Source organism: Oryzias latipes, chromosome 1, assembly GCF_002234675.1.
Source record: "Oryzias latipes chromosome 1, ASM223467v1".
In the NCBI taxonomy this organism is placed as follows: Eukaryota; Metazoa; Chordata; class Actinopteri; order Beloniformes; family Adrianichthyidae; genus Oryzias; species Oryzias latipes.
Window position 1 is genome coordinate 24,048,546 of NC_019859.2, and position 12,398 is coordinate 24,060,943.

General features: G+C 39.8%; 1 protein-coding gene across 3 annotated transcripts; it reads right to left on the reverse strand.

The window, feature by feature from the left end:
* Nucleotides 1–169: 169 nt before the first annotated feature.
* Nucleotides 170–12,353, reverse strand: LOC101170651 (A-kinase anchor protein 8-like). Of its 3 annotated transcripts, none has more exons than XM_011478200.3 (13): nucleotides 12,044–12,353; nucleotides 11,327–11,365; nucleotides 10,247–10,463; nucleotides 7,735–8,326; nucleotides 7,055–7,166; nucleotides 6,925–6,974; nucleotides 6,807–6,837; nucleotides 6,628–6,724; nucleotides 6,343–6,484; nucleotides 3,046–3,151; nucleotides 2,309–2,439; nucleotides 1,692–1,787; nucleotides 170–1,333 (listed from the first exon to the last, which is right to left on the reverse strand). In XM_011478200.3, exons 1-13 carry the CDS (start codon nucleotides 12,066–12,068, stop codon nucleotides 959–961), a joined length of 2,013 nt encoding a protein of 670 aa, XP_011476502.1. In that variant the 5' UTR covers nucleotides 12,069–12,353; the 3' UTR covers nucleotides 170–958. The 3 variants fall into 3 exon arrangements, with proteins under 3 accessions (XP_011476502.1, XP_004066110.1, XP_020560408.1); XM_004066062.4 differs by having other exon boundaries at nucleotides 905–1,333; nucleotides 6,925–6,971; XM_020704749.2 differs by having other exon boundaries at nucleotides 905–1,333; nucleotides 10,247–10,465; nucleotides 11,332–11,365; nucleotides 12,044–12,285.
* Between the last annotated feature and the right edge of the window lie 45 nt (nucleotides 12,354–12,398).

Sequence of the window (12,398 nt, forward strand, 5' to 3'; positions counted from 1 at the left end):
AATTGTTTAAAATGTTTTAAATTTGTTGACAGCAAGACATCCAGTTATATAAACTATATAAATTCTATATTGATCGATATATTATAACCACGTTATTTACAGAAAGTTATCAGATGATGTTCACATTGTGCGGCCACTCATTTCAAGCAAAACAATAATAATACAAAACAATTTTCTCCACATCCTTTATTGGAATATTTTGGGGCATGTCAATAAACATCACTGTATCCAAATGAACACAGTGGCACCGTTTCATGTCTGAGGGAAAGCAATGGCTTAAGACAATACAGATTATTTCAATATTTCTAAAGATTTCCAACACTTCACAAAAGGCACAGAAATCAGGCCCAACAGTTACATTTTTAGTAGAATTTACAAATGGCTTTAAACACAAACATTTCAGCTGGAGTTAAGAACAGAGTGCACACAGACTTAAAGACAAAGGCAAGAGCTCTTGCCTGGCAGTCTAAGATGTAGAAAGGAGTCTACCAAAATATCTACAACTAATTGATGGGAAGTCATGCATTTGTGTTTTTCACGTAAATGTTGACAATACTTTTACTTCGTGTTTTTGCATTCCTAAATTTTAATCTTAGCAATAAAACTAACAGTGTTGGAAACATTCACTATTCCCAAAAACCAAAGTAAGGGCCTGGTCCTGGCAGGGACTTTTGCATGTGTTTATGCAAAAGCAGGACTGGATGGGCCTCTTTGTAGTGGATGAACATCCTCAAAGCAGATATGCAGCATCCCTTTGATAAGATGTCACCCCGCTGCTCAGACAACCTTTTGCAAAGCTACACTTGAAACTGCATAATGTTCTGCTGATGTGGTACAACTTCACTGGTTTTTGTCTGGCCCTCAGATGCAGACAGGAAGGATTTTGGGGGGGGGGGTGATAAGAGACAAAATACTGGTCAAAAAGTTGCACATTAAATAAAGCGTTAACTTTGTCTTCTTAGGCAACATTGGCCCCCGCTTCCTCCTCGTCAGGATCCCGGAACCCCCCTTCCTCGAACTCATTGTGTACTATGTATCCCTCATCTTCATCCTCTCCAACTTCAAAACCCTCCATTTCTGCATTCTCCAGCTCCTTGTCTCCGTCCTGCTCCATGTTGCCCTCTCGTTCTTCTTCTTGGTCTGCAGCTGTAGCTGCCGGCGGTTCTATCTGCACCTCTTCCATCTCTTCTTTGACAGTCTCTTCCTCAGGCACAGGTTCGTCTTTGACCTCTGTCTGACCAGCTGCTGCCTCACTGGTTACCTCAGAGGCTTCGTTCGCTATGGAGTCCTCTGGATCCTGCTCATCCTGGTTACCAACAAACGGGTTTTCACCCTGAAAGAAAACGAATATCTGAAGTTTCGTTAATGAAAACTAACAGGAGTATGTAAGGGTTAATGGCTGACGAAGTGTGCATTATCAGAAATTACTGCACGCTTCCGCGAAGTGCATTTATTTCTGATAATGCACACTTTGAAGGCCATTATCCCGCTTACACCATGGTCACATAAGAAACATATTCACTTTATTTTATTTATTTTTTCGGTTCGGATCGCTTTTTTTTCTACAAAAAGTGGACTGTTTGTCTTCATCTATGGGTTTAAAATATAATTCAGAATTGTCAAGCAGATGTCACTTCACTTGATTCCTCATTTTCCATTCTTCAGTGACAGGCCAGATGGGATCTACTTACCTTAAGGTAGCTCTCCAGCTTCTTGCCAATCAGTTTGTGGTTAAGAATGCTTCGAGCGACTGACAGACATCCTCGCTTGGACTGTTCCATCATTCCCTTAAAATAGGACAGTTCCAGATTGAACATTTACAGAAGAATAAGAAACGTTAGTCACTGTCGTCGTACCTTCAGGTAGACGGTCTAAAGGAATGCCGAGACAGAATTTGCCCCACCAATGCGTAAATTGGCTGTGCGACTTGCGTTCAGTGTGAATGCAGCTTTAGAAGTCTTAAAAATGTAATAATAATAGTAATTTTACTTTATCCCACAATGGGGAAATTCCTTCTCTGCATTTGACCCATCCTCTGGGGGGAGCGGTGAGATGCGGGCTAGCCGCGCTCGGGGGAAATGTGACAAATCGCATTCTTGCATATCAGAGAAACAAGTTACTGTGGTTATAAGGTAGCACTCACCCAAAAAGCTATGTGCTGGTCTGTAATAGCTGTCTAAACATGATAATTTTCTAATTGGACATCATTTGTGTGTAAATCCTTTTGCTCTGCATTTTTTCTGATCTGAGTGATGCTTTTATGTAGTTGGTTTCCTGTCAAACTCTTCAAAGGCTTGATGTGACATACCTTTCGGTTGTAGTTATGGTCATGAGACTTGATGTGTTTCTGGATCAGATGGGGCTGCATGGGAATGAAAACATCACACGCTGAACAGTGAGCTGCCTCCACCTTCCTCATGAAGTGCTCCATGCCCAGTTCTGCAAAAAGTGTTGGATATGCTGTCAGTATTTTGTTTTGGTACAAAAACAAGCATTTGTACCTTTGACTGTATATTAGAACTGCACCGAATGACTCCCCCCCCCCTCGCATTCCAAACAGGAAGTACCCGTTGGCTCCAAGAAGCCAAAATCCCAAAGACCTCTGCAGCTATTCAGTATATTTGTCAAAATAACCATTCTAGATCTGCTTCCCGTTTTAACATGTTCTTGGTAAGCTTAATTTTTTTAAATACTTGTTTTTGTAGTCAAAGTTATTCAAGTTATCAACTGGCCAATCAGATGTCTCAATAGAAGTATGTGGTCTTCTGTCAAACATTGGAAATATTTGACAGATTCTTCAGAGCCTGCTGTCAGTGGTAGAGGTGTGGCCTTCCAACGAGCCCACTCCTGATTGGTGAGAGTGGTTGAGTCAGACTGACTCGAACCAATCACTGTTTACTGACAACATCTGATGGCGGCGTCCATAGTGCGAAAAAAGGCGACTTAATTGTCTTCATTTCTTTGGAGCTGGAAGCGAGTAACTTTCTATGGGTGACGTCATGCTCACTCGGTCCAGCTCTCAAACAGTCGGGTGTTTGCACTCACCCCTGGTCAAGTCCTGTTCTCTGTACATCTGGCAGATAGCAGCACTGTGATTTTCCATCTGGCTGACCCGTTCATCAGTTTTCTTAAACTTGTTCATAAGGTACTCCTGAAGGAAAGAGGAAAAGTTGAAATTTAAAAGTTGTTCCTCATGTACAGCATAAAACACCCAGCAGTTTAGAAGTGTCAAATCTCCATTTTACTCAATCACTGCAATCCAGACTTGTTTCTGAATACAGTTAATTGTTTTGTTTGAAAAATTCCACGTCTTCTGGGATTATACTGAATGTACAAACCTTTGCAATGAAGGTTATATTTTTATCTTTTGTTCTGAACCAAAAAAAAGCCTTTAAGAGTTGAGGGAAAATACTAGATTCTTGAAATCTCATCAGTTTTTCTTTGAGAAGCAGAAAAAAATCATTTTCCTATGCTGCTGCTTGGGACGAAAACCTGATGAAAATAATGTTTGAGTTTTTGACATGTACGTGTAGTATTTTCAATTTTTAACAAATGTAATAAGAAGTAATGGTAACATTTTAAATTAAGATACAATTTTTAGGGTATTAGTAAGACATTAATTAGTACAATAAGTCTAATAAGGTTTATTAAATTACTTAGTTAACACATTTACAAGCATTATTATTAGGATGTTTTAAGATGCTATTGATGTTTATTGGCATTATAGATGCCTAACAAATTTGCCAGTGTTAAGCTTAATAAGATTCAGGGCTCGACATAGCCATTTGTCCGCTGGCCCGGTCCTGTTTTTCGAGCAGTACGGACCACAAGACTTTATTTTTTACTTGTCCGCTCGGGCCACTAAAATATCTAACAATTAATGCATTTTTCACCTTTTTCAATAAAGTATATTTTGCGAAAACGTGTAGATTTACCTCGTCTTTATAATTCACTTTTTCTGCTAGTCCTGTCTTCAGACTTCAAGGGTTTCTATGGGAAACCTTTTATCACTCTTCTCCTCCTCTCCCGCCTGCGCGCGGGGCTGTCACTGCCGAGCACCACGCGGCACGCGCTCACTCAATTTTTTTTTTCAAACTTTATTGAATGTAACAATTCAATACTAAACAATGTTAAACAGCAACAACGAAGGAACAAGCCAGTGGGTTATTATTACATTTTATGCAGATATATTTAAACTGACACACATATCAGCGCGCCCCCTGGTGGTTTTTCACCGCGATGATCATAAATCCAACACCGTCACTGAAGAGAGACTGAAGCATGTCAGAGATGTGGAAGACATGGCAGGAATAGATAGGAATATGTTAGACGGAGTAATGGGTGGAATTAGTACTATGGACAGCAAGATATTTAATGAATGCATTGAAGATGAAACTGTATGCACTAAGCTTTAAGCTGAATGTCAAAGAATCAAAGGCAACTCAAAATACCTGAATCTCAGACTCAAATGGAGTATAATGTCAAACTACTTAATTTTGTTTTTCTTTACAACACTGTAAGCAGTAAGTATTTCTAATTAACTGAATGATCTCAGTAATTTAATTGTATTTAATTTTTCAATTATTTCATTTAATTAGGTAACTAAAGTAACTAAAAAGTAAATGTAACTTTGCAACAGTAACAAAAAGCAGAACCTTAAGGCAGTCAGAGCAAAAAAGTCAATAAAACTTCTTAACTATTGATTAGGAACAAATGTGAAATAGCAGTGATTAGAAGCAGCATAAAAACTTCTTAACTAGTGTTAACTACTACACTGCAGCGCTCTCTTCAAAACATCTGAAACAGACTAGAGCAGATTTAAGTTTGATATGCTCTATTATTAGTCATTGAAAAGTGTATAAATTAGTGTTAGATGTCACCAGAATGCACCAAATTGCACCATATTAAAATTTTCCGGGGGGGCATGCCCCCGGACCCCCCTAAAGTTGCAAGCACCTGCGGAGCGGCGGGTCTCGCTGTGCGCGGTGTCGGGCCAGTAACTTTCAAAAACTACTGGCCCTGTGGGCCAGTGCAAATTTCTGGGCTATGTCAACCCCTGAGATTAATTAACAACCTTTGTTAACAAATTACGAAGTATTATTATTGTTTGGGGTTTTATTAAGCCTAAGTGTTAATAAGCCTATAAGTTTTATTAACTAACTTAACAAATTAATAGGCCTTATTAATGTGTAATATTCTAGTAAGATATTTGTCAGCATTATAGATGTCTTGCAAATCCCTGAAAGTGTTAATAAGGTTCATTAATATCTAAAGTCAGACCATCGTCTTCAAAGCCCATATTACTTAACTGCTTATAAGCTTAACAAATGTATAATTAACTTTAACAGTTTAGTAAATGTTTTGCAACACCTCATTTAAAGTGTGGAATATTTTTACCACAAAGCATAAAGATTGTAAAAAGAACTTTAACACATAGGGACCGGTGTCGGATGACGTATCAGCGTCATATTAGCATCATAGCTAATAAGTAAGGTATTAGCATCTATCCTGAGTGAAATATTCATTGCAAATCCCATCATCAGAACACAGTCCGCTGGATTCAATGCCAGCTGCATTCAACCACTGTTGCCTTGCTTCCAAGTCCACTGGAAAGTTGCACAAGCCAGTCATTTTTGAAGAATGAAGGCAACACACCTACTAGCCATGCTAAATTTTATAGTTGGCCGCACATATTTAAAATTACACTTAAGTCCCAAATATGTTCTCCACATTTGTGCTCTCGTTATGATGATGGCTTGCTTTTTCCTGCATCAACCAGTGGGGGTAAAAATAAAAACAAGAACAGTAGCTGGGTCGGGTACTGTTGGGAGGTTTGGTTCAGACGGGTTCCAAATTGCGCTGCGCAGCTGAAATCGCGCTGCTGCAAGATCTCTGCACAGCACCTGAAGCTCAAATCGCATGTCGAAAATTATGTGCGAATAGCCACCCTCTTTCTGACATTTCATTTGCTGTGAATTCAACAATCTGCATGTGCTAGCATCAAATCAGTTCTGAGCCACAGCTAGAGCTGCTCGCTGATGCCATGGAGCCAAAATTATTATTTAATTCAAAGCATTTTTCATGGGTTTATCAGAATTCTTTTTTGTCTGTAATTTTACTCAACAGCAGGGTATGGTTCACACATTCCACACATTGTTCAAGTGTTGATCTGGAACCATAATTATGTCACTTTTGATCATTTCCTTATCGATAAAGATAAACTTTTGAGAATAGTAACTGTCAGTCCGCAGTCAAATGGAACTAATATTTGTTTTAAATTCTGCATAAAATCTTTTTTTTTTTAATAAATAAATCTAAAAAAGGAAAAAGAGGCTCCGTCACCTGTAAGAAGTCTGTGGTGGGCTTGGACAGCTGACTGGAAAGGAACTTAAAGTGCTCCTTGTGAAAGCGACTTTCAAGATGAACTTCCATATCGGCTTTGTAGAAGGAGCGAAACTTGCACACGGAACATGCAAACATCACTCTAAGGGAACAAATACAAACAACAAAAAATAGTCTTTTATTAAATTCCCACCATAAGTTGTTCCAAGAACTTGTTAAAGGTAAGAATGGTTCTAAAATCAATAAGGACAGCAGATGAATTTCAAAGGTTAAGGGTCACCTCACCTTTCCAAGAATCCTCTTCTCTTCCTGTTTTTTGACTTCTCCTGTCCTTGGCTCTGTTTTCCATGAGGCTTTGTCATTTCCTCCTGTTTGGGAGCAGCTGAGCATCACAAAAGCACGTTAGGAATACCCAATATTTTACACAAGCCAACAAAAGTCCAAGGATGCAGTGTGAAACCTACCGACATCTTCTCCTTCAGTGGGTTGCGTCTCCTGTAAAAAACAAAAGAAGACAGGTAATTAAAAAACAAAAACAAATGTTAAGCTATAAAAAAAACATTGAATTATTTGCCAACTCACATCGGCTGCCGTCTCTGCTTTGTCATCATCAGCTTTTTCTGGTTCTTCTGCTGGAACAGATGACATGAACATCAGAACAGTGAGGACGCTGCTTCATGAGGTTGTGCAGCTGCCGAATCAAAGAAAGCACCTGGTGTCGTTTCCGTCCCTTCATCCTCTTTCCTGTTCATCTTTGACTCTGGCTCATCAGCTTCTGCTGGATTCTTTCTCTTCTTCTGAAAGTTGCCCTGCGGTTTCACCTGCTACAGTAAAGTAGTAATCAAATTTGTACTTAGAATGATCAAACTTGCAGTTCAAAATCATACATTTCTACGTTCAAAAGTTAAACCTGGAGCGTGGAACTAAACCTCTGGCAGTAAGAAGTTTCAGTCTTTATTCGCGTTTGACTTCAATAAATTTTCTTATTTAAATATTGCACTAAATTTTTAATAGACATGCTTTTAACTTTGATGATTAAAATATCAAATCATTCCAACTATCATAAGCTGATAAAAACTGGAGAAATAGAAAATTTGGGGGAAATTTTCTTTGAATCATTCACCCAAAACAGGATGGAGTGTTTCAGCTTTACTCAGAAAAACTGCACTTCCACGGGTGATTTCAGCCCAAATAAATCGAGGGCTTAATGGAACTGTAGTGCAGCAGATATTGTTCTTAACCTATTTGGCTGTTTTGTTTTTAATGGTAAAGGGCACGAACAGGGAGTTTAGACTGACCTGCCTGTTGTTTCAGGTATAAGAAAAGGAGGGAATGAAAACGGGGATAATTGCTGCCCGGGGTCTGAGGTTTCATTTGGCTGGAGTTACTTACTTTGTTGAGGGGTCTCTTGCGGCCTCGTTGGCGGCCAGCCCTTGGGCCCCCTCCAAAATGCCTCCCAGGAAAGTCGTGAGGCCCTGCAGCAGAACCCTGGAAGCCCCCGCTCTCAGGGTACATGCGGTTGGACAGGAGGGATGGGAGCTTTCCTCTACCACCTCCTGGAGAGTAGCCGCCATGGGACTGAACACCGCTGCCACTTCCCCGCAAACCTCCACCTAATGGAGTGGGGTCAGACCTGCGGCCCCCAAACCCTCCTCGACCCCCAGCACTTCCACCCCTTCTGGGGGAACGTCGGTTTGCTCCAACCCATCCTCCACCTCCAGAACCTCCTCCTTGGCCACTGGCGAAGGACTCCCTCATATTCTGTCGCATTTTGGCGACACCATAGGCAGAGGAAGGGCTGTCAAAGCCTCCTCCTCCTCCTCCCAGCCCCATTCCCCCTCCGAAGGTCGAGCCTCCTTGCTGATTCAACAGCATGCTGTCTCCACGGACATCCCCAAAACCAAAGCTACTGCCACCAGATCTGTAGAGATCTCGGGAGGGGAGAGCAGATGTGCGCGAGTCGAAGGACTCGTACTGGTCAAACCTGCGGGAGGGAGGGAGAGGGTTGACAGAGAAGAGCAAAGAGCAAGGGAGGGTAACCAGTTTGGGGTTTCTCCACCTGCACTTCTTTCTCTTCATTCCTTTGCTTTTTCTGAGTTCCAGAGTTCATAACCACAGATTACAAACATCTGAGCTACAACAAGGATTTGTTTGTAGTTTTTATGAAGCAATACAAGGTTGTCCTCATTATTTACAGAAACAATTGAAGTCTTAGGGAGGGAATTCATGTAAATCAAGTTCTATCTTCAAAAGGTTGGCTGGTGAACGGTGAACAGACATGAACATGTCCCAGCACTCACAGGATAGGAGTATCAGGTGAAATAAACTAAACTGATGATGTACAATATGGACATTTCAGAAACAACAGCCTTCAATCAACATTTTGGCTTTCTAAAGCATTACTGGGCTAGCACCAGTACACTCATCGCTCTTGAGCAACCTAAAGCCAACATAGGTTAGGTCACATGGAGGATGGGACAAACGTGAGGAAACGCACACAAGGCAAAATAAAAGCAATGCTTGAGGAGAGCTGGTTGAAAGATGAACCGGGCAACATGGGCACGGATGGATGTCATTGTGTTTTACCATGAAATGTGTTCAACAATGACACCTGAAGAAGCCTTTTATAATGCTTAAGCTTTCAGGACAAATGCTCATCACCCCATCAAAGCTCTTAGAAACAGTGATAGCAGAAAGAAGTTTTTCCTTCTGTTTTCTGAAATGCCAAGTTAAAATGCAGCCCTTGAGCAAGGCTTCTATTCCATCCTTTATTGAAATTAGAGATGTGATCAGAAATCAGGCCCGATCACCTAGTGTTAGACTCAAGCTGAATCGGAGGGATCGGATATTTATTTTATTCTCTTTATTATGACAAGCGCTATATATATATATTTTAAGATTATTATTATAGGTAAATGCTCTAGTAGAAGTCTGCATATCATGAACAGATCACAACATTTTACTGCCATAAAACGCAGCAGAATCTGGCCCTATTTTGAAGCGACCAAAAACAGGTTGCTACAGTCGAACTTCCAGGCTCAATAACTCTTTTCACATATATTTAAAACGGACAGCGAGAATCTCAATTGGTTTGTATTAACGCAAACAAAGACCTACAAAGTCATTTCAAATTAAAAAAGATCAGATTTTTGTTTCTTTGTTTATGAAAAATTGTTCTCTCCATGGTGCTGAAAGAGACAGTAAGACAGCTGCTAAGAGACCGTCTACAACGTGCTCTGGGAACAGGTGATATTTAAAAACCATAATGTCTCAAAAACATTTTTGAGACATTATGACAGACTATTTTTACCAGCACTATTTTTACTTAATTGTTCAAGCTACTTCACAGAAGTGCCCTGTTTAAGTGTTAAATGACAAAAGAAGGTTAAGATCAAATCAGGGAAAACCTGGATCTGTTTATTTCATTTGTGTTATAAAAGTATCGGAACGGAACCTGGTATCAGAAAATCCAATATTTACAGATATTTAAAATCAAATTACTCTGAATTGGATTGGGGCCACATAAAAAACTTGATCAGGACATGCCTAATGGAAATCAATTAATATGTTCCCTGAGGGGCAGAAAGCTAAAACTTAACTTACCACTCTTAACTTTTTATCAAAAGTAGGGTTCCTGGTCCATGTAGCAGTCTTTATTCTGATATTTAAATCAATTCCATACTACCCCTACAATCCACATATAAGACAAGAACTGATTGTTTTTTGATAATTAAAAGCATCCCAGAATATGATTAAAACTTAGTTGGGGGTTATCATGATTATATATTAAATTTTCCAAAAGTGTTTTGCTAAATTTGAATACAAAGTGAATGTTTTATGGGATGGATGTGTAAAAACGATATCTGATGGAGATGGAATGAAGCAGATAAAGAAGTGAAATTACCCATCTCCCCGGGGCCCCTTAAATCCTCCTTCGAACTGACTGAGCATGTCCAGGCGATGGTTAATCTTGGCAATGACTGCATCCGCATGTGTGCCTCCAGATGAAAGCGGAGATCCACCAGAGATTCCTCGTTTCATATGGCTGCCTCCTCCAAAGCCCCCGGAGCCAGACATGGAGTCCTTATAACCTCCCCCATACGATTCAAAGCCACCTGAATCTTTCAAAATTAAATAAATGCATCAAGAAATCTTTTTCCTGCCAACATCACCGGAAATTATTAACTCATTGCAAAGATGGACTTAAACCAGTATAGTCAGTGATTTTCAGCAGAAATGTATCTTCATAAAAACATTGAGTTTTGCTTGCTAGAGTTTGCTTGCTGGAACCAGCTTATACTTCCTTTTGATAAAGTAACAAAATAATAAAGCTTGAAAGTACATTTCTGTGTATTTCCTTATTTAGTTTTTAGTTTTTTAATCAGGAGAAGAGGAAAAATGACAGTTTAAAAAGGTTTGTAGCAGTGAGCAGAAGCTACAATCACCATCCCACAAGCTCCCTGCTCCGCTCCATTCATATGCATCCTCATCCATTTCCTGGTTTTCCTCATCTGAGCTGGCATGTAGCTCAAAACGGTACAGTGTTGAGCATGTAAACAAACGGATGATGGGGAAGGGAATGGGCTTACTCCACGCCAATAGTCCCGCCCACAACTCAGGGGTAAATTAACTACTAGGAAAAGGACACAGGTTTTTATTTTATTTTATTTGAGTTAAAACCAGCATAATCCTAATTTAAAAAAAATAAAATAAAAATAATAACACTGGAAAAAACTTTAAAGATGATTGGAGTGGGACTTTAAGGTGCATTTTGTAGCATTATCAAACAAGAGTCTAAATTTACTCTTATTGATTTTACTTCTTTACTTTTTGTTTCTAGAACAGAAACTGTGGGTCAAGTCAACTGCATAATAGCTTGACCCTCTAAATTTAATCTTAATAGTATAAAACAGGCATATTGCAGTATAGTGTAGGAAATAGTGCTACTTTAGTCTATCAAATTTAAATGATTTACATTTCTTACCTCTACTGCCCAGACCTCCACTTCCCCAGCTGGAGTAACCTGCAAAGGAAACAATCTTTACAGGTGACAATTCACAGGTACAAACAATGCTATCTATATTAAATTAAACAAGTTTATTTAGACACTCAAGTATAACTTCTCGAAACGGCAATCAATCAATCAATAAATCGTGAACAAGAGATGCGTTCTAGCCGATTTACTAGCCTTCTGGTCTACTGTCTGTCTGCAACAACAACAGCTCGGCTTTCTTCCCAGAGAATTAATAACCCTCAAGATTAATATTCAACCAACAATAAACAATCAATACATGTAAAACATGCCATTCTATTTTGGCATTATTGTGCCAACGAACTTCCGCAGAGAATGAACAGCAACAATGGGCTACGCGCGTTAGCATCTTAAGTTTAACGCCACCTTTCTTTGCCGAGGCGCAACCCCTCTTCGGTTTTCGCTAGCAGGCCTTTCATTTCACGGAAAATATACTATAAAATATGAACAACAAAGTACTATTTTAATAAACCAGCAAAATAAAAGAAAAAAAACCAGAAAATCAGCCATTAATGAGAGTTACGTGCTTCCATCAAGCTAAGTCAGCAGAAATGTTAGCTAACAGGATTGATTGCTAGCTTAGCTCTGCGCTAACGCAATGCGGTAACGTTTCTCGCTTAGCCATCCGTAAAAGTGCATAATGACTATTATTTAGCCGAATATACTCACTAGAACCGTAACCGCGACCGTCCATTGCACCGTCGTATCCCTTCTGGACAATTCAATGAAGATAGGAACGAAGAGGAAGACAGGGGATCGTCCCAAGTGGCAATCTCGACGCACTATTCTGCGGCAGGTTACGTAGTGTTACGTGATCAACTCCAGCTGCGTACGCACTTCCCAAAGAAGACTCTTCATGACTATTCATTTACGAAGAAGCTTCGGATCTTTAAACTCGTGAAACCCAAAACTCTCTTTTATCTCTCTAGATGCTGCTCCCAGGTGAGAACATATCTTTAGCAAGTAGTGACTTCAAAGCCAGCTGTAGCTCATGTGTCAACTATGGGGTAAGGTTTGTTTGATT

Coding starts and splice junctions, on each gene's coding strand:
- LOC101170651 (XM_011478200.3), bottom strand. CDS start 12,068: ATGGACGGTCGCGGTTACGGTTCTA. Junction 6,725..6,806: donor CACTGAAGGAGAAGATGTCG/GTAGGTTTCACA, acceptor TGTGATGCTCAG/CTGCTCCCAAACAGGAGGAA. Junction 1,788..2,308: donor ACCATAACTACAACCGAAAG/GTATGTCACATC, acceptor TCCTATTTTAAG/GGAATGATGGAACAGTCCAA.